We start from the raw sequence: 24,118 nt of genomic DNA, 5'->3' as shown, positions 1-24,118 counted from the left end.
GATGTGTAGAGGTTATATATTACTGTAATAAATTAGGATATGCATTAAATATGGAGATAATGGCAAATTGAAAACATGTTAACGTTATCTGATAGTATATTGGTCCGATACTGCGAGTAATTGGAAATAAGGTTGTTTGGGCGTCAGAGAAGATACATATACACTAGTGTCCAAAAGTTAAGCATAAGTTTCGAGTAAGCAGGGTAACAGGAAATAGACCACAAATCGCACGATATATGCACCTACCACCCTTACGTGTTCGCTCTGTATAGGAAAGGAGTGTTTCCTGCTTTGACTAGCTGCGTAACCGCAAGGTAAACACAGCCATTGCCTGCGCCACATATTCCCTCAGTCGTGTTTGCCCTGTTATAGTGTGCGGAGTGTAGCCTCGTGGTGAACGTGACAACATAATGGCACAACGACGCCATTTGGACCCCGTTTTGAAGGGTGGAATACTCGGCCGCCTGGAAGCAGGCCAGACACAGACCGAAGTCGCAGTATCCTTGAATGTGCCGCAAAGTGTCACTTCCAGGCTTTGGAGACGATTTCGAGACACAGGAGATGTTAGTCGTAGGCCAGTACCAGGTCGACCAATGGTAACCACCTCACAGCAGGACCGATATCTGGCCTCAACCGCCCGACGAAATCGGAGTGCACCTGCAAGACAATTGTCGGCGGAGCTTGCAGCCGTCTCAGGGGTCGTCGTTTCCCGGCAAACTGTGTACCGGAGGCTCAGAACAGCATGGCTGTTTGCCCGACGTCCAGCGGTGTGCGTACCGCTCACTCCAGCACAGAGACGGGCCTGTTAACTGTGGAGCCGTCAACATCGAAACTGGACCATAAATGATTGGAGGCATGTGCTCTTCACAGATGAATCCCGCTTCAGTTTTCAGAACGATTCCCATCGCACATTAATCTGGAGAGAACCAGGTAGCCGATACAACCACAGGAACATCGTGGAACGGGACCAGTATGGTGGTGTGGAGCGGCATCATGTTGAATGGCTGTACGGACCTCCACATCTTCATGGGAGGTCCGAGGAACACTGTTCACGCTCGGAGATACAGGGATGAGGTACTGAGACCAAGTATTCGACTCCTCAGATGTTCGGTTGGTCCAGACTTCCGCTTAATGAACGATAATGCCCGACCGCACCGCGCTGCTCTGGTGGATAAATTTCAGACTGGGGAAGACATTCATCACATGGACTGGCCGGCGAGGTCTGCAGATGCCTGGGATGCATTGGGGAGGCGAATTGCATCCCGTCAGCCTCCACCAAGGATCCTCCAAGACCTTCGCATTGCCCTTTCGGAGGAATGGGATCGACTCCACAAGAAATCTTGGACCATCTGATAGAGAGCATGCCACGTCGCTGCGAAGCGTATGTGGCCGTTAACCCTATTAACAGCATATGTTGTTGTGGAAGACATTGCCAGGTTTTGTTAGTCGTCAAAGTTGTGCGTTAGTTATCAGAGTGTTTTTGACACTTTTTTTTGGGCAAGTTGTGTGATATATGGTGTGTGATTCAGCTTCCGTTTATTCAGCAATCCGTCTGATATTCCAATCAGGCGGTAAGGCCTCGTTTAGTGATTATGCTTAACTTTTGGACACTAGTGTAGTTGAAACATATGAAGGAATATGAAGTGATGTAAGGTCAAATGTTATATGTTGTGAATGAAGAATTTGTTGAATGAATATGTAATACTACGACGAGATATGAGATATAAATGATTTATTTGAAGAGTTAGAAAAGGAATATTGACGCACAGCAGGATCATATATGTTTATTATACAGTAGCAGTATATTGTCTGAGAATCCATATCCTAAATTAATAGTGACGTGGTTGTACATACATATACTCATGGAATGTCATTGTAGGTCGAGATCATCAAAAAGGAATTCTTATAAGAATAATTGGCTATGCACTTGGATATTTTAACGTAATATTGCTATTTTAAAATCCAATTTTTCCCAAATAATGATGGCATAACGGAGATTAATATGGATAATTACTATCGTATTGTGTGATAAATATAATTGAGAGTAGATACTATATAGTGTCTTCAAAAATGATTTTCCCTAGGCAAGATACTTAAAATAACTCGCACATTGGGTCATTTATTAATATATTTGGTCACATTTGAGAATCTTATCGTCCTGTTAAACACAGCCAATGATTATTTACGTTAAAATGAATTGGTATAAAGTATGAATATGGTTAACATAGTAGTAATTTTTAACTTGAATAGAAGCAGATTTGTGCTGTCTAGTGAGAAACTTATCGTTTCCAGAAGCTTGTAATGAAATGCTACGAAATAAAATATCAATCCTGTGTTAACAAAACGTGTCCTAAGCAAAATTAATGAAAACTAATGTAAAATAAGGAAACGCGTTGCGATTTAGGTGATTCTTGAACAGCAAACGATATGATAATGCACGGAATGATCCTTCAGATCGATACAACCAACAATTTCCCATGTCAAGATGCAATTTACATATTTTAATGAATATTTTATTGGATATAATTAATACTCCATTTCAATTGTTATATATTGTACAAATAGTGAAAGGAGAGGCAAGAAGCCAAATAGCATTAATTCCACGAGCCTACTACGCTGGCGTAGCAGGAGGAAAGATGATACTCCCACCTGGTGCGTACCAGATGGTGGAGTGGGGGGGTTCCTAACCGGCTTTCCGGCGGACTTGAGGGAAATAAAATACCTCTGGCTTAACAAACACACAACCCCCTCTGGGTGGGGGACGCAGACGAAGACGGTATGCCCTGCCTGTCGTAATAGGCGACTAAAAGGGGCGACCAAGGGATGATTGTATTAGAACCATGAAACTACTTGTGATTAGTTCCACCATGCAGGGACACCATGGGTCGCTTTTACTGGCGCGTAGTACCGCAATGTTAGGTACCAAATAGGTTTGTGATTAGTAGCAACAGAGTGCGTTGCCGGCTTCTACAGTACCTGTGATGAGTACCACTTCAGGAACGACACCATGGTTCTGGCTTGCGTATGATTAGTACCCACTATATGAGGAACACCATGGGATAGTGCGGGTCCCTGTGGTTAGTACACGTATGTGATGAACACCATAGGTTTGCGTTGCCTGTAAATGGCGCCGCAATGTGCGAAACATCATAGGTCTGTATTCCATGTGCGAATTGCATTACCTGTGAGTAGTACCATACTGTGTGGAATGCCGCGAGAGTACGCTACTTTTGATTAGTACCGCAACATGACGAATACCATGGTTCTACTTTCATAGCGATAAATACCGTTATGAAGGGCCGATGACTTGGCTTTTGGACCCCTGTAGACTAAAAGCATCATCGATTCAGTATTATGGTATAAACGCAGTCCCTTGGTCAGTAATACTATTGTTTCACGTCAGTTTCTCTGAATGAGAGACATTGCGGGTCGGATCCACTGATTGTTTTAAATTCATATCCATCCATTCATTCTTCCTCCTCACGTTTTGAATTCTGGTCAGTGGAAGATTTTGGACTTTTAATTTGTCATTCCATTTCATCTCATTTCGTACCATTAGGGGCTGATGACCTAGATGTTAGGCCCCTTTAAACAACAAACATCATCATCACCATCAAATGCATAGTTGATGCCGATTATATGAGCACAGACGATTATTACATATGAGAAGAATGAATATTAATCGAATTTTAAACTTAATTCTATCATTTTACCTTACTCATTTTCTTACTTTCTGAATAAATCATATTAATTAAGGTTAATATGATGTGTTATTGATGTTTTCCATAGTAACAAACAACTTAGATTTAAGCTGTAGAATTATCCATTTTCTTGCAATTTCATGATACCTCAGATGGAGACGTACATCAATTCCTATGAAAGATTTATATAACGTATCAGCGTTGTTTGAATCCCACGAGCATTCAAAAATAAGATCTTTACGATAAAGAAAGGTGTAGTAACGCACGTACAGTAATGAACCATGAGATCTAGTGGTGATATCTTTACGTCAGCTATCTTGGACGCGGATGGGCGTAATAGTAACTGCCAAAATCGGATTGTAACTTAAGATATTCTAACAGTGCAGTTTCATAGTACTTTCATAGCCCTTCTATCTGTAGATTATGTTGCAATGTGGGGCCTTTTGACTGTAGACTACATTGGAAGGTTGGTACTTTTTCTCTAACAGTAGGATACTGTTGTAAGATGGAAGAGACACACTGCTATCCTAATACCGTTGTGTTTTATTAAGTTGCCAGACAAGAGCAACTAAAATAAACGAGTGATATTATTCAATTCACTACTTGAGTGCCATCTAAGCGTTGTCAAAGGTCGCGGAGCCATGGTTGTCCTTGGCCATTACAATAGCTACTGCGTTAATGTTGTTGAAATCTTCCATCTGCTATGCGCATGTGTCGAGTAGGTTTTGTTGATAAAATGTCGATATTTCTGTTGTCATTATGCTTTTCTTCAGCCACATTTGTAGCCGAATACTGTAACTTACACCTCACGAGAGACTGTCCGATGGTCAAATCGTAGGACAGATAGGAATTCATTCATAACTAGGATTGTTTAACGTGGACCTTTCACGCCCACACAAAGAAAAAAGTACTCATACTAGGTGCTGCGTAGGCGAGGTGGTAAAGACGTGCTTGATTCACTCAGAAGGACGTGGGTTCGATTCCCCGTTAGGAAGTAAAAAAGTTACGAAACAAGATTTTTACTTCCTGAGGTGCACATGGTCCTGAGGTTCACTCAGCCTCTACCAGAAATGAATACCAGGTTAATTCCTGTGGGCAAGGGCGGCCGGGCTTAGAGCTAACCACCCTACCCCACCAAGTGCCGAGGTTACGGATGGCAGAAGCCTTTACCTTTCACCCCTACATGGCCTTCATGGCCTGTACGGAGATGACTTTGCTTTTTACTGAGATACTACTTTACTACAAATTCCGCGGCGCCTGTCCCACTCCTAGACCCAGATTATTATAGTTGCACACCTGCTACAAACTCAATAATAGTCTACGAGTTATAATCAGACTGTTTCTACCTGCAGTTGCTAAACTGTGCTGATAATTAAAGGTGTATCAGGTTGCTGACATGAATCACTAGCAATAATAATAATAATAATAATAATAATAATAATAATAATAATAATAATAATAATAATAACCAGATCTCTAATTTGTATTGTGTTTTTTTAGTAATATCACTCTCTACAAAAATTTTCCAAAATAAACTATCTTTTGTTAAATTATCATTTGATTTATCATATTTTGTAGACTTTGTACCCATTTGTATTTGCCTGTCTATAACTGGCACTTAGAATTATATTTTAATCCGTTTACATCCTAGTGGTGTCATTTTCCCTTTTCAGAGAGTTTAGACCAGGAAATTTAGTGGCTCTTACAGAAAATCCTTTCAATCTGATGTCATTGTTCTTGGGCCATTTCTTGAATATTTTACTCTTTTCTATTTGTTTTCACCAAAGCGCTATATGCCTTTCATTTCGTGTCGTTTCTGACATTCCTGCTCTCTAAACGGCGTGCCAAATTATTTCTGCTGCTGTGAACAGGGAGGTATTTTGAAGCTGTGTATGTCTACACCTTAGTCCCGTTTCCTGTTACGGGGTCGGGGATGAAATGAGATGAAATCACCCGGAGGAGGAGCATTGGCTGTTTCTTTCTACATCGACAGCCACACGCTTATGACTATGGCGTGGAGCTAACGGTGAAAAGTATTCGGTAACAGGAGTTGGTCGGAGACATCCAGGCACTCATTAATGTCATTATACATTGTCGGGAAACCATTCCGTAACTACGAGCGTAAGAGGTGGGCATACAACAAACTATGCTGTATAGCCAGTCTTTGAAACTTAACTGACATGGAATCGGAACCATACTTGAACCGGTACACGGTACAAACATAAAGTTTTAAAATCAGAATAATTTCTAGATGACATAGTTCAATATCTCACTGTAAAAAGAAGAGAGCTAGCAATAAGAGTCTAATCTCGATATGATGTCATCGACTGATGCAATAGCGCCGCCATTCCGAGGCACTAAAATCGCGTGTCGCGCAACTGTATTAGTGCAGCACTGGACTCCGGTGTGGTAGCACGTCATGTGAGGTGTCATTTGATTTAACTCAGTGGGTTCTGTAAATATATGGACATAAAGTATCAAATAGTGAATATTTGAAAAGATGTGTGAGGAAAAAAATGCTTTCTTTCGCAGAATGTCGTGACACATGGAACTCACCAATGCCGAGTGTCAAAAAGCTTATCGGCAGCCCTGAAAATGGTTTTCCGTGGTTTCCCATTTTCACACCAGGCAAATGCTGGGGCTGTACCTTAATTAAGGTCACGGCCGTTTCCTTCCAACTCCTAGCCCTTCCCTGTCCCATCGTCACCATAAGACCTATCTGTGTCGGTGCGACGTAAAGCAACTAGCCTTACTCCCAAAAAGCTTATGGGGAGTACCTCAAAGTTAAAGGAGGTCGAGCGTCGTGAGGTAAGTTTCACGCTACAGGAACCCGAGCCGAACACATGTAGGGCCTCTGTGGTGAAAACCGACGTACTGGCTACATACTTTATTTCGACAATACCCATCACGCAATACGTATTCCACGTCAAAACTGCAGCTGTGACACTGACACAGTTCCCGTTCGAAGTTTGTTTACCGATAATGCAAGTATTTCTGAGTAAAGCCATAATGACGTAGCTATCATGTACACTGTTGTCAGGAAGGTACAGGACTGTACTCATGATTGAGCATATTGGTAATCTAAGCTTACCTTCGAGAAGTGGTGTTAGCAACAACTTCTTCTTCTACTTATTCTTCGTCGTCTTCTTTTTCTTGTACTTCTACTTCTATTGGAGTCGATACGTGTTGTAGATTTGGCCCAGTTCTGAGGCCGGATGCCCTCTCTGACGCTAATCTCTATGTGGAGGGTGATAATCATTATTGTTTCTGTGGTGGTTGATAGTGTGATGTGTTGTATATAGATGCAGGGAAATGTGTTAAGACGAGCACAAACCAAGTCCTCTACCCGGACGAATCAACAATACGCAATTAAAATTCCCAAGCCGGTCGGGAATCGGACCCAGGACCCTCTGAACCGAAGAGCCAAGAAGCCGGACCACAGTTGACAGCTCTGACGATGGTTTTCCAAGGTTTCCTACTTTGCATATAGCAAATGACAGATCTGTGCATTAAGTAATTAGATCTTTCCTAGCATAGTTGTGATATGTCTACTTCAATATAGGGCAAATACTACCGTGTAACGAAAAGGCGGGGTACAATTCGGCTCTGTGAGCAGCGTTCCAGCTCTGGAAGGTAAAGGAACAAAGAATGCGTTCTGACACAAGATACAGCCTAGCAACTGGTTGTACGGCTCTCAGCTACAACTTTTTTAAGTTGCTTTACGTCGCACCGACACAGATAGGTCTTATGGCGACGATGGGATAGGAAATGGCAAGGAGTGGGAAGGAAGCGGCCGTGGCCTTAATTAAGGTACAGCCCCAGCATTTGCCTGGTGTGAAAATGGGAAACCACGGAAAACCATTTTCAGGGCTGCCGACAGTGGGGTTCGAACCTACTATCTCCCGAATACTGGATACTGGCCGCACTTAAGCGACTGCAGCTATCGAGCTCGGTTCTACAACTAGTGAAGGGGCGCGTATCTAAACACATTCAAACTCGTGACAGCTTATTGTACCTGATGTCTCGTTCTATTCAATGCACTATGGTGAGGAAAAAAATAATTTATTTTGTATAGGCCTATGAACGCCATGCGCTAAGTGAGCACGTTTAATTATATTCATTGTAATAGTTTATGCGTAGGAAACAACATTATTTTGGCATATGATAACTAAATACTCCTTCTATGAGTACTACCTGTAGAAATACTGTAGCTTGTTTAGGAATACAGCATAAACAAAGAACGACAAACGAACTGTATGATTGTATTGCGTAAAAATAATATTCAGTCAGGTGCATTGCTGTGGCTTCGCTTGCGCCTTGACGCCATCTAGTCTCTACAGCACAAACTATTAGAAGTTAGCCGTTTTCTGTTCTTCCCGTGTCCATGCCGTTAGTTCAAGGAGCGAGGCTGTCTCATTGCCCGCCTATTTTGACGGATGTCGTGGTAGTGAAACGCCCATAGGGAGTCTTTCATTTTCACGCCCTTCGTGGCCCTTGTCTTCCTTTGGCCGATACCTTCATTTTTCGAAGTGTCGGACCCCTTCCATATTTTCCCTCTGATTAGTGTTATATAGAGGATGGTTGTCCAGTTGTACTTCCTCTTAAAACAATAATCACCACCACCACCACCACCACCACCACCACCACCACCTGAAATGCCCCTATGTAAAAAAAAAATTGTATACAGTATTATGTCTTCTAATAATTCTTATTACCATTACGTAGCAGCCAGTTATGAATAATTCATTTTATGTTATCGTTCTAACTGCAGATTTAATCATCCTTCTTTCTTTTACCTTGATTCTCACTTTGTATTGTTTAGAAATGACGCATGCCTACATACTTTCCGCCATATACATAGCTTGGGTTTCCTGAGCATATAGATACTTCTCTATAAAGGCATTATTCTATGCTGCTACTACTACTACTTTCGTATTTCCTTATTTACTGTTCACCCTGCTACGCCTCTATTTTGATGCCTCTCGTTCTTCAAGAGAACACAATTTTAAACAATTTAGTGCTTCATGTTTTACCTATTACTCAATGTTACGGTTTTCGCAGACGTGAGGTGGCGGATACCGTGGTTCATATCCCGGTCCTTCCATGTGAGATTTGTGCTCGACAAAGCGAAGGCGGGACAAGTTTTTCTCCGGGTACTCCGGTTTTCCACGTCATCTTTCATTCCAGCAACACTCTCCATTATCATTTCATAGCATTTAATAATCATTAATATAATGTTGGGAGTGGCGACCCCATTGGAATAATAGCCTGTATCTGGTTCATTCATTCCATCCCTGACGCGGTCAGTGACTGGAAAGCAGGTTGTAGGTTTTAATTTTCATTATTATTATTGTTATTATTATTATTATTATTATTATTATTATTATTATTATTATTATTATTATTCTGCAACTTCCAGCGCTATTGTAACTCGGTTACGGAGGTGGATAGTTGTGAACTGAAAATGCGCTCTTCAATCGTTGTCTCTACGCATGGCTTTCAAGATGCGTGGTCTTGGAAGTTTTTACAATGTCCATTTTAATATGTGATATTAAGTTACGTGTTTGGTATGGTCATTTTTTCCATTGATTTGTACCCTGTTCATCGTCTCCTCCCACGGACTCACAGCAGTAATGCTGATTTGGCTGGGTTTGGCATTTATTTCATTTTCGAATGCCAAACCTAGACAGACTTCTGTCTTGTTCCCTCTTACATCTATCGCCTGTGGGTGGACTCAGATGAAAAATACGCCTCGGTAGCCCCTGCCTGTCGTAATAGGCGACTAAAAGGGGCCCCAGTGGCTCTCAGCTTGGGAGCGTGGGTTGGCGATTACGGTACCCTTAGCGGAGTCGTGGCATTGCTTCCGCTGACTTGTACCAGGCTCCTCACTTCCATCCATCCTTTCCGACCTCCCTTGGTCAACTCTTGTTTTTTTCCGACCCCTAGGCCTAGGGAGTCTTTCATTTTCACGCCCTTCGTGGCCTTTGTCTTTCTTTGTCCGGTACTTCATTTTTCGAAGTGTGGATGGGAAACGCAGAGGAAGAATACACCCACGGTATCCCCTGTCTGTTGTAAAAGGGGTAACCAAGAGACGATGACATTAGAACCGTGAGATTGCTTGTGAATAGTACCATTACGCGAGGAACACGATTAATACTACTATGTGAGGAATACCAGGGGTCTGAGGGTGGATCACTACGGGTTTTCAGTACCCGTCTATAGTATCCGCCACTATGACGGAGGCTTCCCTCTGTCCAGGTTCGGTTGGAACACCCCAAGGGTAAAAACCAGACTGTCCTCACTGGGGTATTTCAGTATTTGGTTGTGGACATCATACGTCTGCGTTTCGAGGCACACCACGGGTCTGGGCGTTGCCTGTGACTGTTACGACTAAATGAGCGCCGCCGTGGGTCTGAGTTGGCTGTGATTAGTACCCACTATATGAGGAACACAATGGGTTTGCATTGCTTATGAGAGGCGCCATTATGTGAGAAATACCATATGTCTGCGTTACCTGTGAGTAATACCACGATGTGAGCAACACCGTGGGTCTACGTTATTTGTGATTAGTACCGCTACATGAGAATTACCATGGTTCTACTTTACTAGCGATAAATACCATTATGAGGGGCCGTTGACCTGGATTTTGGACTCCTTTAGAGTCTTTAGACAATAAGCATCATCGTTTCAGGATTGTGGTTTGGAAGCAGCCCCTTGGTCAGTAGGCTATATACCATTGTTTTAAGTTTGTTTCTGGGAAGGTGGGAATTTGCGGATTGGATCCTCTGATTGCTTTAAATACATAACCATTGTTCATCGTCTTCTTTTTGCATTCTAGTCAGGGGATTGATTTTGGAATTATTTTCAACTTTTAATATTGTGAATTGGATTCGCTGATTATTTTACTATTCATATTCATCCATTCTTTCATCATCATCAAGTTTCGAATTGTGGTCAGTGGACGAATTTGAGAATTTTAAATTGTAATTACGTTTCGTCTCATTTCATTCCATTAGGGGCCAGTGACGTAGATGTTAGACCCCTTTAAACAACAAGCATCATTATCATCATGAGCCTATTAAATCTACCTTCGTCAATTCGTGTTCTTCTCCCACTTTGGCGGTGTTCAGATTAGTGAGACCTGGGAAGTATTTCTTGTACACTCAGGATCAAAAGAATTCTATGCGAAAAGGAAAGCAGGTAAAATTTGGGCGTAGATTTTGACCAACCTGAGGATGGAACAGGGACAGGCGGGACAACGTCACATGTCTTCGTCCTCCAGGAGGACAAATTGGCATTTTCTCGGGAACTGAGTAGCGTGTTTCTATGATTAAACATTCTGGCTATACTGACTTTTCCCAATCAAGGCTAACAACTAATTAACTGTAATTTCATCCTGAAGAAATGTGCACGATGTAGTCTATTATTTACAATCTCGTTTCCATAGTTAGAGTCGGTCAAAGAATAATCCTCCCATTAATATGAGTGGCTATTTTAAAGAATACAATATATTAAACCAGAAATAAAAAAATAGGTATATCTTTCATTTCTATGTTTTTCTTTGAAGAGATCATTTATATTTTCGTGCGCAGGAAGCGTTCATTTTTTATTTACTTTTCTTAAACAAATACACTTTTTGTTTAAGAAATTCATCGTATTATGTGAATATCTTATTTTTATTTATTACAGCTCACCTGTCACTTTTTATTTTGAAGCATATTATTTGTAAATGTAAGCATTGTCTCTGTCTTTTATTTTTATACGTCATTTTATGCCATTTAATTTCTCTCCCATTTTCCATAAATATATTAAGAAAAGCATGGTATGATATTTTAGTAAAAAAGGAAATGAAACACGAACTGCCTTACTAATTTTTATAGTGAGAGTTACCTGATTTCATCTTAGTTTCTCGCGTTGAAATTTAATATCCGTGTATATTTTAGTGCAAAATATATTAATTCTTCTTTTGACAATGCTCGCGAAAGTATGAATGTAGTTTAATTTAATCGGGCGTATATTAACGAAAGTAAGGATTATTCTTCCTTACATTGGTTGAGCGCAATGCCATTTGATAATAAAGTCATGGTAGAGACCGCTAACATTTCAGCACGCAAGGATTACAAAGAAACAGGAGAATTTGACACTCAGTGAGTGTACATGTTTATCTTTGCTCTCTCTGTCTCTCCTTGCTCTTCTGTTGTGTGCATGTGCATGTGCTTGCTCTGACCATTTAGTTCCGTGGGCTGTACAGATTTATTTGCCTGAATTGAATATTCCTGGCCACTAGTTATTATTTAAAGTCAGTGTACAGCCTTTCATGATATTTTTTTTTTTTCGGGCGACGCCCTTAATTTTCGAGGGATCAGAACTGTTACTCTTTGTACATCATTTAGTGCTATGGTAGTCTGGCCTTTCTGCCCTTTAAAACACAATTACTGCCAGCATCTGAGTGACGTAATCATTGACTTCCCTCAAAGGCAGTCACATTTTGAATCCCGGCCAGTACAGTGGGATTTTTGAAATTTAAAGTGATAATCCTATAGTTTGAAATCTACGTAGAACTGGTGATCCTTGAATTGTAATCAATATACATCAGTCGTATGAAGCTACAAGTTTTTTTTTACAGTTACAGGCGTATACTTGATGTGCCTTCTACATATCGCGCAGTCATCCTTGACTATGTCCCTTTGTCTCGGCGGAAATTTCTTCTATTGTTTCCTTGATGTGGTTTGTTGGAGAAATATTCGATTATTAAACTTAAAGTTGTTAGTAATAATGTTATTGAATTGTCGCCAGGGTCGCCACTAGTCTAGTAGAAGCCTTGCTCGACTGAAATGCATACGTTGTTCAGAATTTGCGTTGCGGAGCGTTTCGTGAAATTCGATTTGCATTTGAATCCGTTCCTAGAAGTGTTCGTCAGCGTAGATTGTGCCAACTAGCGCTAGGCAGCCGCACAAGGGCTCTGTGCCATCAATGGGCTGTTTATTGCCGCATAACGCTCTGAATGAATAACGAGCCATGTATTGGTTTTATGCACTTGTCTACTCCGCTGGAGCTAGGATTTGCATTATATTTTCCTCGTGTTTACAAGTTGTGGTTCAATATATTTGCATTACTCACCCGACAAGTTTCATTAATGTAAGTGGAGTATCGAGTTGCTGTACCATACACCATCCACACTAATAGAAATCATTTCAGAACAAGCTCAGAAATGCTTGTGAGAAAAGTGCTCTTCATTTTCATGAACATAAAGATGTAATCAAGTAGATTCATCGTTGTTGCTGGCTCTGTTCTCCATTCAGTTTAACGAGGGAATTTAAAATCTTTCGCATTTAAAAATAAAACTATGACTATTAAAATCATCTGGACTGTTTACTTAGACAAATGTACTTTTCTATGGTCTCAAAAAGCACTTTCAACTTGATTAGAAGTTTTTTTTTGTTTTTTTTTTGTTTGCAAGTTGCTTTTCGTCGCACCGACACAGAGAGGTCGTATGGCGACGATGGAACAGGAAAGGGCTAGTAGTGGGAAGGAAGCGGTCGTGGCCTTATTTAAGGCACAGCCCCAGCATTGGCCTGGTGTGAAAATGGGAAACCACGGAAAACCATCTTCAGGGCTGCCGACACTGGGGCTCGAACCCACTGTCTCCCGAATACTGGATAGGCTACTGGCCGCACTTAAGCGACTGAGCTATCGAGCTCGGTTATTAGTTTATGATTGACTTGAATGAAAACCCACAACCTGTTTTCCAGTCAGTGACCGGGTCAAGGATGGAATGAATGAAGCGGTGAGGATAGGAATTGTGCCGGCTGCCGAAGCCTGTCGCACTCCTCTGGGCCAATGATTGACTGACAGATGAAATGAAATGATAGTGGAGAGTGTTACTGGAATGAAAGATTACAGAGAAAACCGGAGTACCCGGAGAAAAACCTGTCCCGCCTCCGCTTTCTCCAGCACAAATCTCACATGGAGTGACCGGGATTTGAACTACGGAACCCAGCGGTGAGAGGCCGACGCGCTGCCGCCTGAGCCATGGAGGCTTTCTTTATGTTTGACTTATCTGTCCTATATCTACAATACTATATTACAGTAATTTGTATGTAAACTCAATTTTTAGTAGGCCTACCTTCTCACCAGTAGAATTAACTTTTTGTTGTTAAGACCGCTACGCCGAGCTGAGTACCTCAGACGGTTGAGACGCTGCCCTTCTGACCCCAACTTGGCAGGTTCGATCCTGGCTCAGTCCTATGGTATTTGAAGGTGCTCAATACGTCAGCCTCATGTCGGTACATTTACTGGCACGTAAAAATCTCCTGCGGGACTAAATTCCGGCACCTCGGCGTCTCCGAAAACCTTAAAAGTAGTTAGTGGGACGTAAAGCAAATAACATTATTATTATTATTATTATTATTATTATTATTATTATTATTATTATTAAGAACGCTACGTCGCTTAAAATATTCTATGATTCATACTATCATGATATATAGTATATTGACAGGTGAGAATTCACCTTGCATTTCTTCGGGATTAAAGGACATTCAGAATACTATATATTTAGCACAGACCTGCTCTCGAAGCAGCACATGACTCGCTCTCGTCAACTTAGTGACATCCCCCTTTTCTGAACACGCATAAGTGATTCGGATTCCATATAAAATTGTAGATCCTATGGATGACTGTTTTGCATCCTTCTCAGAAGTCCCTTGTATCTTCCTTTGGCTAGAATACGACCTGTAGTCAATGTGATGGTGTGCAAGTGAATTACTTCAGCAACGACATTTCGATGCGTCGAACTAATGACTCCTGTTCAAGAAATAATTGGAAGATGGGAAAGATTAGCGTATCTGCATTGCTGGCCATTCTGATTTCGCCACCATAAGACAAAACTATCAAAACCATATTAATTGCACTGAGACGTTATGGCAAGCGAGTGAAATATTCTCTGATGTGCGGAATGCACAGTAATCGGCATCTCGTGGAGCCACCATTGACGACAATAACCACTACTTCACCTTACACCACAGAAATAATTGAACCCAGAAAGTTGTCTACGCGATTTGCTGAGGTTGTGCCTTAATTAAGGCCACTGTCGCGTCCTTCCCAGTCCTAGACCTTTCCTATCACAGCGTCAGCATGAAGCCTGAGTCGGTATGACGTTAAATAGAAAAAGGAAAAAAGAAAATGAAAGAACATGGATCTTGTATGGGTACTCGGGGTAGACCTGTCTGTGTGGTTTCGACACGCTACCAAAATGAATGTACTGTAGTTGCGAGTGGTTGGTACTGTCCTGGTCATGTTGAGTTTATAGTCCAAATGTGTTCTGTTGGTGACAGATCTGATGAACGCACGGGCTAAGGAAGAAGTGAAATACAGTCAGTGAGGTCGCACAGTATCCTATTTGCAAGCGACTCCTGGCAGGTCGTCATGATACAGAATCGCATTTCGCCGTAGTGCATCAAGAGACGTAACGGTGGCGGGTCGGCATGCCGGGAATGCATGCAAGGTCCGAAGTGGGTAGGAATCTATTGGCACCACATTCATCAACATTAAGTGCTGGTTCAGTATAGCGGTGCGTAATGTAGGACTCGTCCAGTCCGCCGCCATGTTACCTCCAGGCCATTATGAAGCTGTGGAAAAAAAGTGACTTGTGCAGGATAGGATGGTGCCATTCTATTCGTCCCTCCATGTGTAATGTGCTATCGTTTGTGGTAAGTCAGTGCAGTGCTCTCCTTGAAGGAATCACCCGTTGTTGCAAACTGCGTCGAATTGCGCGCATGCAGCTAGTTGGTGTGAAACACATCCACATTTTATAGCGAATGTTAATGATGTTGTGTTTGAACGATCCATATCATTCTCATTCAGTGGTTGTGACGTTATAGTCGTGCGAAGAAAATATCTGATTGTTCCGGTGGTTGTAACGTGGCCGTTGAGGTTCTTTACATAGGCGAGTTCGTACCCACCAATTCCATGTTCAAATCACTTGGCGCGCATTTCATTACTTTAACAGCAGCTCTCAGCCTCCGTGTTAGTGTGGTTCTCGTGACGCATAATTGGCCACGTAATCTTCATTTGTGGTGCGTTGCTGATGAATCATGTCCTACCATAATCTATGCATTCTACAAATGTTGCATCGATCGAATGTGTCTTTCTTAGCGTTACAGTGTTGATGATCAGCGGTTTTTAAGTATAACTATCCACAATGCTCTTTGACGTCTTTACGTTGGATAAAAGTAATTTCTTGTTGTTTCAGATCTGTGAGGTGCGCGGAGTGTTCATCGACATAATTCGTTAAAGGATCAAGACAGCATTATCATGGCGTTTGCTGGCCTCAAAAAGCAGATCAACAAGGCGAATCAGGTAAGGAAATACTGTATCTTGAGTGGAATTTAGAGCCTTCTGGCAAAACACAAAATTAATACAAGGTGTTGATGTTTCTCATCCCGAAATCAAATATTTTCCTTGTTTCTTACCTCCATCCTTAAAAAAATCAATGACGCTTTCTTAGCTGCCAAACTTTTAATGAAGTGTCGTCGTCTCTGACTGGTTTCCGTGCTATTATTTTAAGTAATAGGCCTGTATTTGGCATAATCTTTGCACGCAGGGTTTTTAATGCTAGTTGCTTTACGTCGCACCGACACAGATAGGTCTTATGGGGACGATGGGGTAGGAAAGGGCTAGGAGTTGAAAGGAAAGCGGCCGTGGCCGTAATTAGGGTACAGCCCCAGCATGGTGTGAAAATGGGAAACCACGAAAAACCATCTTCAGGGCTGCCGACAGTGGGATTCAAACCCACTATCTCTCGGATGCAAGTTCACAGCTGCGCGCCACTAACCGCACGGCTAACTCGCCCGGTGCACGCAGTATTTGTGGGTTAGTTGAGCCTCTAATCTTTTCAAATGGAAAGGGCGGTAACGAAGATTTCTTGACCGTGATTTGAATCCCCGTAATTGGTCACGATACATGTAAAGAAATAACATCGATGGAGTGATGATGTTAAATATTATACTATTCTCTCAGGGACTTCATGAAAAGCCCGTGTAAGGCGATGATAGATTGCTGAAAGAACATACTGCGGTTAGACAAATGTATGAAAAATCCACAGCCTGTTTCCAGTCATTCGACTGGGTCAGGAATGAAATGAATGAAGCCGACATCTACATTGAAAACTACAAACTTACATGATCCTGGGTTCACTGAAAACGCGCACGTTGGTTTAAGGCGCCATCACACTGTGCAAGTTTTACAACCATGCGCTGAACTTTGATTGTGAAGTCTGCCATGAAACGATGTTAGAAATGTTTCTCGAGGCGCAGAAAAATGTTACTATTGAAAATGCTTTGAACTGAAAAATGATCAAGTGAATAATCAGTGTCTTTAAGTAATGCGTACAGTTTGTCATGCATTCCATGTGGTAGAATTTTTCTGAAGTTACTATGGTAATCGAGTAGATAAATTTCAAGCGCAAACTTAGTGAAAATATTTAGTTGAGGAGTGGGAAAAAGTTGCTGGAGAATTGTTCTAGTGTTTTCAAATGATCGAGATTGCTGAAAAGTTATATGATCACATTCGTCTCTAGATCCACGTTCTAACTGAATATCTAAAATTTAACTACGACTAACGCAGTAAATAAACTACGAATACGGACAACACACACACACACACACACACACACTCACATCAGAAAGGTTTTGCATCACCTGTGCAATATATAATTCATGAAACGGCACAAAAATGGACCTGCTTTCTGAGGTACAAAACATTTACGTTAATACCCACTCAGCAACCAGCAAGCCAAAAAGCAAAGACATTTCGAGGTCAAGAATGGGACCTCTCCTTAGCCCTCACCAATACAGATTAGCATCATGGTTATATACTAACGCGGATCAGTCAGAGATAACGGTCATCGGCTGCAGTAGTACGTGGGCAGTCCGTGTGGGCTGCCATCGACACAGCTTTTTGTAGGAAAAGAATACTGGGCTTGTAGACCGTGGTCTAATTAAGTTAGCAACTCCCACCGTTTCATCGGAGGTTATGCTCGGAAAGTAGTTTATATTAATCGGGATGCCGGCCGTGAAAGCGTAAGATGCTGAACTAGTTGTTCTGAAACAGTTTTACAAAATATTTCGGGAGTAGATCTGTAGATACTTAGGTCAGTTTTTGATAGAGTAATTTGTGAAAGGATATGGACAGCCTGTTTGGAGCTGATTTGTGCCTCCTTTTTGACATCTTGACCCGAAGAATTATCAAGATAAGAGGCTTCAGGATACAAAATGCCGTTATTAAGGAACAGCAACCTCATCAGACGTACTTCTCATAAAACACAGCCAGAGATCGAAGTGAAATTCAGTAAGTGGTTAGATTGACAGTTAAAAAGCAATCTTGACTTGACGTCTGATCGTAGAGGATCACAAGCTCACGTGTCATTCGTAGACCTAGATAAGTCATTCAATAGCGTTGATTGGACCAAGCTATTTGAGATTGTGAGGGTGATCAGGATGAGGTAACCATGAGGAAAGGATTATCTACATCTAAATCAGTTTTCAGTTATAGGAATCGAGGACTATGGAAAAGAAATCCATAAAGGACTGAAGCAGGACTGCAGTTTGTCCTCTCTCCCGTTCAGTGTTTGTATAGAATTGGCGGTAAAGGATATCGAAGCGGAATTTGGAAAAGGAATCACAATCTAAAAACAGGAAATGAAAACTCTGAGATTTGCCAATGATATTGTTATTTTATTATGGTGTACAAAATATCTGTAGAAATTGCTGAATGGTACGGGCAGTCTTGGAGAAGGAGTACAAATAAAGATATATTTTGTTAACGTAATGTAATATAGTCGAAAGTCAGGTGATGCAGGAAATACTGATTAGGAAATGAAGTCTTAAAGGATGGATATTGTTACTTAGGTAGCAGAATAAGAGGTTGTCTGGCCGATGACCTGCTTGATTCACCCGGAAGGATATGGGTTCGATTCTCCGTCAGGAAGTCGAAACATTAAGAAACGAAATGTCCACTTGTCGCGGCGCACATGACCCTGAGGTTCACTCAACCTACACCAAAAATTAGTACCAGGTTAATACCTCGGGACAAAGGCGGCCGGGCGAAGAGCCAACCATTCTAGCCCACCAAGTGCCGAGGATATAGATAGTGGAAGCCTTTCCCCATCATTCCTTCAATGGCGTTCATGGTCTGTAGGGAGATAGCTTGGCTTGAAAGGTAGTAGAAGAACTAACGATGTCAGAAGTAAGAAGGGCGTAAAATTAAAACTAGTTCAAGCAAGGAAGGCCTTTCTTAAGAAAATAAATTTGCTCACTTCAACCGCTGATATGCAAATTGGAAAGATGTCTGGAGAGTGGCATACTATGGTAGTGAAACATGGACAATAACTAGCTCAGAGAGAAAGAGAATAGAAGAATCCTGATTGTTAGGTAAGATGGGTGGATGGAATCACGAGTGAAGAGATACTGACTCGAACTGCTGCGAACGATTTGGCGATTTTGACTAGAGGAAGAAAGAGAATGTTTCGACATATCTTAAACCTGTACTTCTTCCTAGCGTTATTCCCGCTCTGTGGCGGAGTTCGCTTATTAGACATATCTTAAACTAAATATTGTACCACTAAATGATAGCCTGTGCTAACTGATTATTTGAAAGAACATGGTTGAAAGTTCTTTAGGCGCTTCGTAGGCAAAATAGGTAGTGCTTGGTACAGGAGGATAGGTTCTATCTACAACGAGTGAAGATTTATTCTGAAGGTTTAATTTATTCAAAATCATTGGCAAGTTGAAATTCATATCACCATGGTGCAGTGAACCGCCATCTCCCGAATCACCTCCTGAATAGCTCTCCAGGCAAACTCGTACTCCGGGTCCTCTCGTCACTATGGAATTGAACTCGTACTCCCAAGTCCGCTCACCCGTACCTCGTTCCTGAAGGTCTCGAATTTCTGGAAGGTCTGCGGCGATCTTGATGCGGGGTAATCACTCGTGATTTAACTTTATACGAGTATCTACAGTCATATATTCCCCCGACACGTTTAGAATTACTTGACACCAAAAACTGACTTTAATATTGATGTAGCCGCACAACACGAAGTTTGAAGTATGCCAAAACTTCACTGGACACTTCCAGATAGAAATGATTGAATGTTGCTTCAAAAGTTGAAAATGCGGATAGCATTGATTTAAGAAACGAAATGATGGAACACAGTCCATGGTTATTTACCACTAAAAATGATGAAATTAACTACCGTTCACTTGCAGTTCACTTGTCTGTGGTTACTTGCCACAACGATGACTAACACTATAATGGATTATCAATTCACGTCGCACACTTTTAACAGTGCCGTTGGCACAGTTTATCGTACTCAAAATTTATCACCAGTTAAGTGTTGAATTGCAAATATATATATTAAAAAAAATAGGCCAACACTTGTGTTAACACGATGACATATTTTTAACACTTTCAAATATCACAGTTGTGACGTACCCACTCGGCCCACAGATGTGTGACAAAATTGTGACGTGGCGGGTCACCTTAATGTTAATATAAATACGTAATATATCATTGTTCCTCCATAAACATTATCCCATGGGCGCCAGCCTTCAAGCTTATGGCTTGAAAACGATAATCAATTAATAATAATAGTAATATAATAATAATAATACGTAATGAGACTCTAAAACCTCCCAGAGGTGAGGTGACGGGACACAAACCATTAAGTACACTAACTTGGAAGTTAAGGATTATTATTACAAGATATTAGAATCATTCCGTATTGACGGTTTTCACTTTACAATGGCGAAAAATGAAAGTATCCTCCTATTCAATACATCATATATTCCGTCGTTAGACGGAGTAAACAAGTTCAGACATGTTTCGGCTCGTTTGAGCCATCTTCAGTGAAAAAATTAGGGGTGTTGGAATAATTTACATAATATGAGTTGAAAAAATGCTAAAAAACATAATGAAAGCGCAAATGAAAAAACAAACAAAAGAGAGTCTAGACGGAAACAAAATAGCACAAATATACAATATTTACATCAATATGCAGAGCAAAAAACAACTTATTGCAACAAAATTCAGTGAAACAGGAGTTAATTTGAAATAATAATTGATACTAAAAAACTGCGTTAACCTAAGAAACAAGGGAATGAGAAAACAAATGTAGATGGAAATGAATAATAGTAGCACATGGTGAGGTTGTGGACCTCATAGTTTACAAATTATTAGTTTATAAAAACGACAAAACAGTTTGAAATCGCTGTCAAAATCCTAGTGGAAACCCATCACATCAAAATGGTCAGGAGGAGAGCGGGAGCAAGCATTTTGAGAGAAACCAAGCCTGAATTAACCTGCAGGCGAAAAGCCTGTGATAAGGAGAAAAAACACCTTAAATTTAAGGCTTCAGAAATAGCAGCATTCTTAATATCTTCTCAATCTAGCGGTCCCTTTCTTCATTATTGTTTCATAATGTTGGCTGGTGTTTTGCCTTATTATAGAGGGGTCGGAAGGGCCGCATATAAAAAAATATGAGAAGCTGTGTTAGGTAGAAGACAGATGCATAGTAAATTATAGTAATCTAGTGGAAACCGTCAATGAAGTTCTAATCTGTAATGGAAACATGAGGTTGTATGAGAAACATGGGTTGATAAGTGAAAAGTGTGGAATGGTTGTGAAGAAAGCTTAAACTTACGGTGTGCGGTAGGTGGTTGTCCTCTCTAGTGGCCTGGCTTTCTCAAAGTAACGGTCTCGTTCGCGTGATCGAGTCTATTGTTGGTTCGGCTGTGTCTTCTAGGATGGAAGGAGCGGAGGGGGAAGGGGAGGTACAGGGCTGGTTTGAGGAAGGGAGGGGTGTTGAGTTGGAGAGATGGAGGTGGGTTTGTTTGGCAAATATAAAGAATGAATGTTTCAAGAGGATGTTAGTTTACTCGCTGACTTCTAAAGCTCGAATGGTGTGGCCTTCTTAAAGTGACGGTCTCGGTCGCGTGATCGAGTCTATTGTTGGTTGGCTGTGTTTGTTAGGTTGGAAGGAGCGGAGGGGGAAGGGAGGTGCAGGGCTGGTTTGAGGAAGGGAGGGGATGTTGAGTTGGAGAGATGGAGGTGGGTTTGTTTGGCAAATATAAGGAATGAATGTTTCAAGAGGATGTTAGTTTACTCGCTGACTTCTAAAACTCGAATGGTGTGGCCTTCTTAAAGTGACGGTCTCGGTCGCGTGATCGAGTCTATTGTTGGTTGGCTGCGTTTGCTAGGTTGGAAGGAGCGGAGGGGGAGGGGTGGTGTGAGGAGGGGGGGGGGTGGTGAGTCGGGGAGATGGAGGTGGGGTTTGTTTGTGTTATGGAAATTCTGACAATTCATTCCCATCGTTATTTCATATTGTTGCTTGCGATGTTGCAACGTATTGGGGGCGATGTATATTTCTCAGAATGCAAGTAATTTAGTCTTCCCCTCTTTAGCAGCAATTTACAGTTCTAAAATATATACTGCTTATTCTTCAGTTTACACATTTACGTGATCGTTGTAGATATTTGTATTTACTACTGCGGAAAAATACTACGCCTTTATCATTTACGGTGTTATATGCAGTTCTTTCTGAAGAAGACGGAGTGGAATTGTGCTTTTGGAGTTTACGAGAAATTACCTATAGTACTTGTGTTTAGAGGTGGGGACGGAGCGAGTAATACCGTTGAGTAATCCGGTTGTAGCGGTAGAGCGCACCACCGATCTCCTCCGCTTACAACTGCGAGTACTCGCGGAGGACCTGAGCACAGTGTAGCGCACAACACACGTACGAAAGTACCTGTATTCAATCTGTGTTGTTTCGAATGTACGTATATATTTCCTACGCTTGTTATGTTTTGTAGATAATGTAAAGTCTGTTAGATTATATTTGTGGTGTTAGTGTGATATTTAAACATATTCGTAGATAGTAGTTATATTTTTAGAACATTTAAAGGAATTTAAAGAAATTTTTACAGAATGTTGTTCCACAATGGCCACGAAAACCGTCGGATGCCTGGCAGTTTTTTGACATCACTGACAATAGGAAACACGCAAAATGCAAATTTTGTGGCCGCACATACGCGACGGGTGGTGGAACATCAAATGTAATATAATATAATATAATATAATATAATATAATATAATATAATATAATATAATATAATATATAATGATATAATAACTGTATTTATAGAAGCATTCTACTGATAGCTGTTTGGCATTGGGACGTGTAGTAGTATGTTGTCAGATATGTTTTGTAATCACATTTGCAAAGAAGGACATTCCAGTCAACGTTCATTTACGTAATTACTTTTGTCATCCTGTAGATGAAATTATGTCAGTGTTTTTCATTATATTCTGATAAGATTCTTTATATTCAGGTTATTCTTCTCATTAACAGTGTACCGTATCACATGAACTTACAAAATAATTGTTAATACATTACTTTTCTGTTAACTTCCAATCCCCTTCTATACAAACCCTTTCGGTAGGTATGCGCCATACTTTGTTTCACTATTCGAATGAGTTAACTATACGAGTAACTAACATTTATTCCACATACTACCTCCTACTCCCTAGCAGTTACGTATATAACAATTATAGTGAATATATATGCAGTTATTTACAGTTGTTACGTTGTGAGAGAAGGGTATTAATAGAGGGATGCAATACCTTCGCAGTGCATACCTATAACGTGTTACTGTGTCGCCAGTACCAACAATGAACACACATCCTGCATGTCATATGAGGTAAGGCGTCTATCATTCATCTTCACAAATGTCCGGCTCAATGGTTAAATGGTAAGCGTGCTGGCCTTTGGTCATAGGGGTCCCGGGTTCGATTCCCGGTCGGGTCGGAGATTTTAACCTTAAATGGTTAATTCCCTTGGCTCGGGGACCGGGTGTTTGTGCTGTCCCCAACACCCCTGCAACTCACACATCACACATAACATTATCCTCAACCACAATAACACGCAGTGATCTACACATGGCAGATGCCGCCCACCCTCATCGGAGGGTCTGTCTTACAAGGGACGCATCTCTCTCGACAGACTCTTAAATGTGTTCAACAGGATTGAGGTTGTGTGACCATGGAGACCAGGAAAGTGTCCTCATGTCCGTGGAGTGTCTATGGAATCAGTCGACCACAATTCGGGAGCGACGGGTCAGTACATTGTTTTGCTGTATGTATATGTCTCCTGCAGGGTGGTGAGGGCAAACAAATGAGTAGACATGATCTGACAGCAGGTCCCTGTGTTGTTCGCCGGTGAACAGTCCTCCATTCGAGGAGACCCTCACCACCCGCCTGAACTGTACCCTGCTGGCAAGACGGATCATTGCCTCACGAGCTTGCCGACGTACTCGTACCCTGAAATCGGCACGTACTAACTGGTACCTCAACACATCTGTCCA

At 41.4% G+C, this 24,118-nt stretch overlaps 1 protein-coding gene across 11 annotated transcripts in view; it reads left to right on the top strand.

Moving 5' to 3' along the window:
- The window catches only part of EndoA (endophilin-A), a 732,000-nt gene that overhangs the window by 300,243 nt on the left and 407,639 nt on the right, over nt 1-24,118 (top strand). For all 11 annotated transcript variants that reach the window (XM_067136725.2, XM_067136721.2, XM_067136723.2 and 8 more), the window contains one exon: nt 15,955-16,061. In XM_067136725.2, coding sequence (XP_066992826.1) covers nt 16,017-16,061 — 45 coding nt within the window. In that variant the 5' untranslated portion in view covers nt 15,955-16,016. The remainder of the gene's footprint in view (nt 1-15,954; nt 16,062-24,118) is intronic.

The sequence above is a fragment of the Anabrus simplex genome, chromosome 1 (assembly GCF_040414725.1).
Source record: "Anabrus simplex isolate iqAnaSimp1 chromosome 1, ASM4041472v1, whole genome shotgun sequence".
In the NCBI taxonomy this organism is placed as follows: Eukaryota; Metazoa; Arthropoda; class Insecta; order Orthoptera; family Tettigoniidae; genus Anabrus; species Anabrus simplex.
Note: the sequence above shows the minus strand (reverse complement) of the source record. Positions and strands in the feature narration are given on the sequence as shown.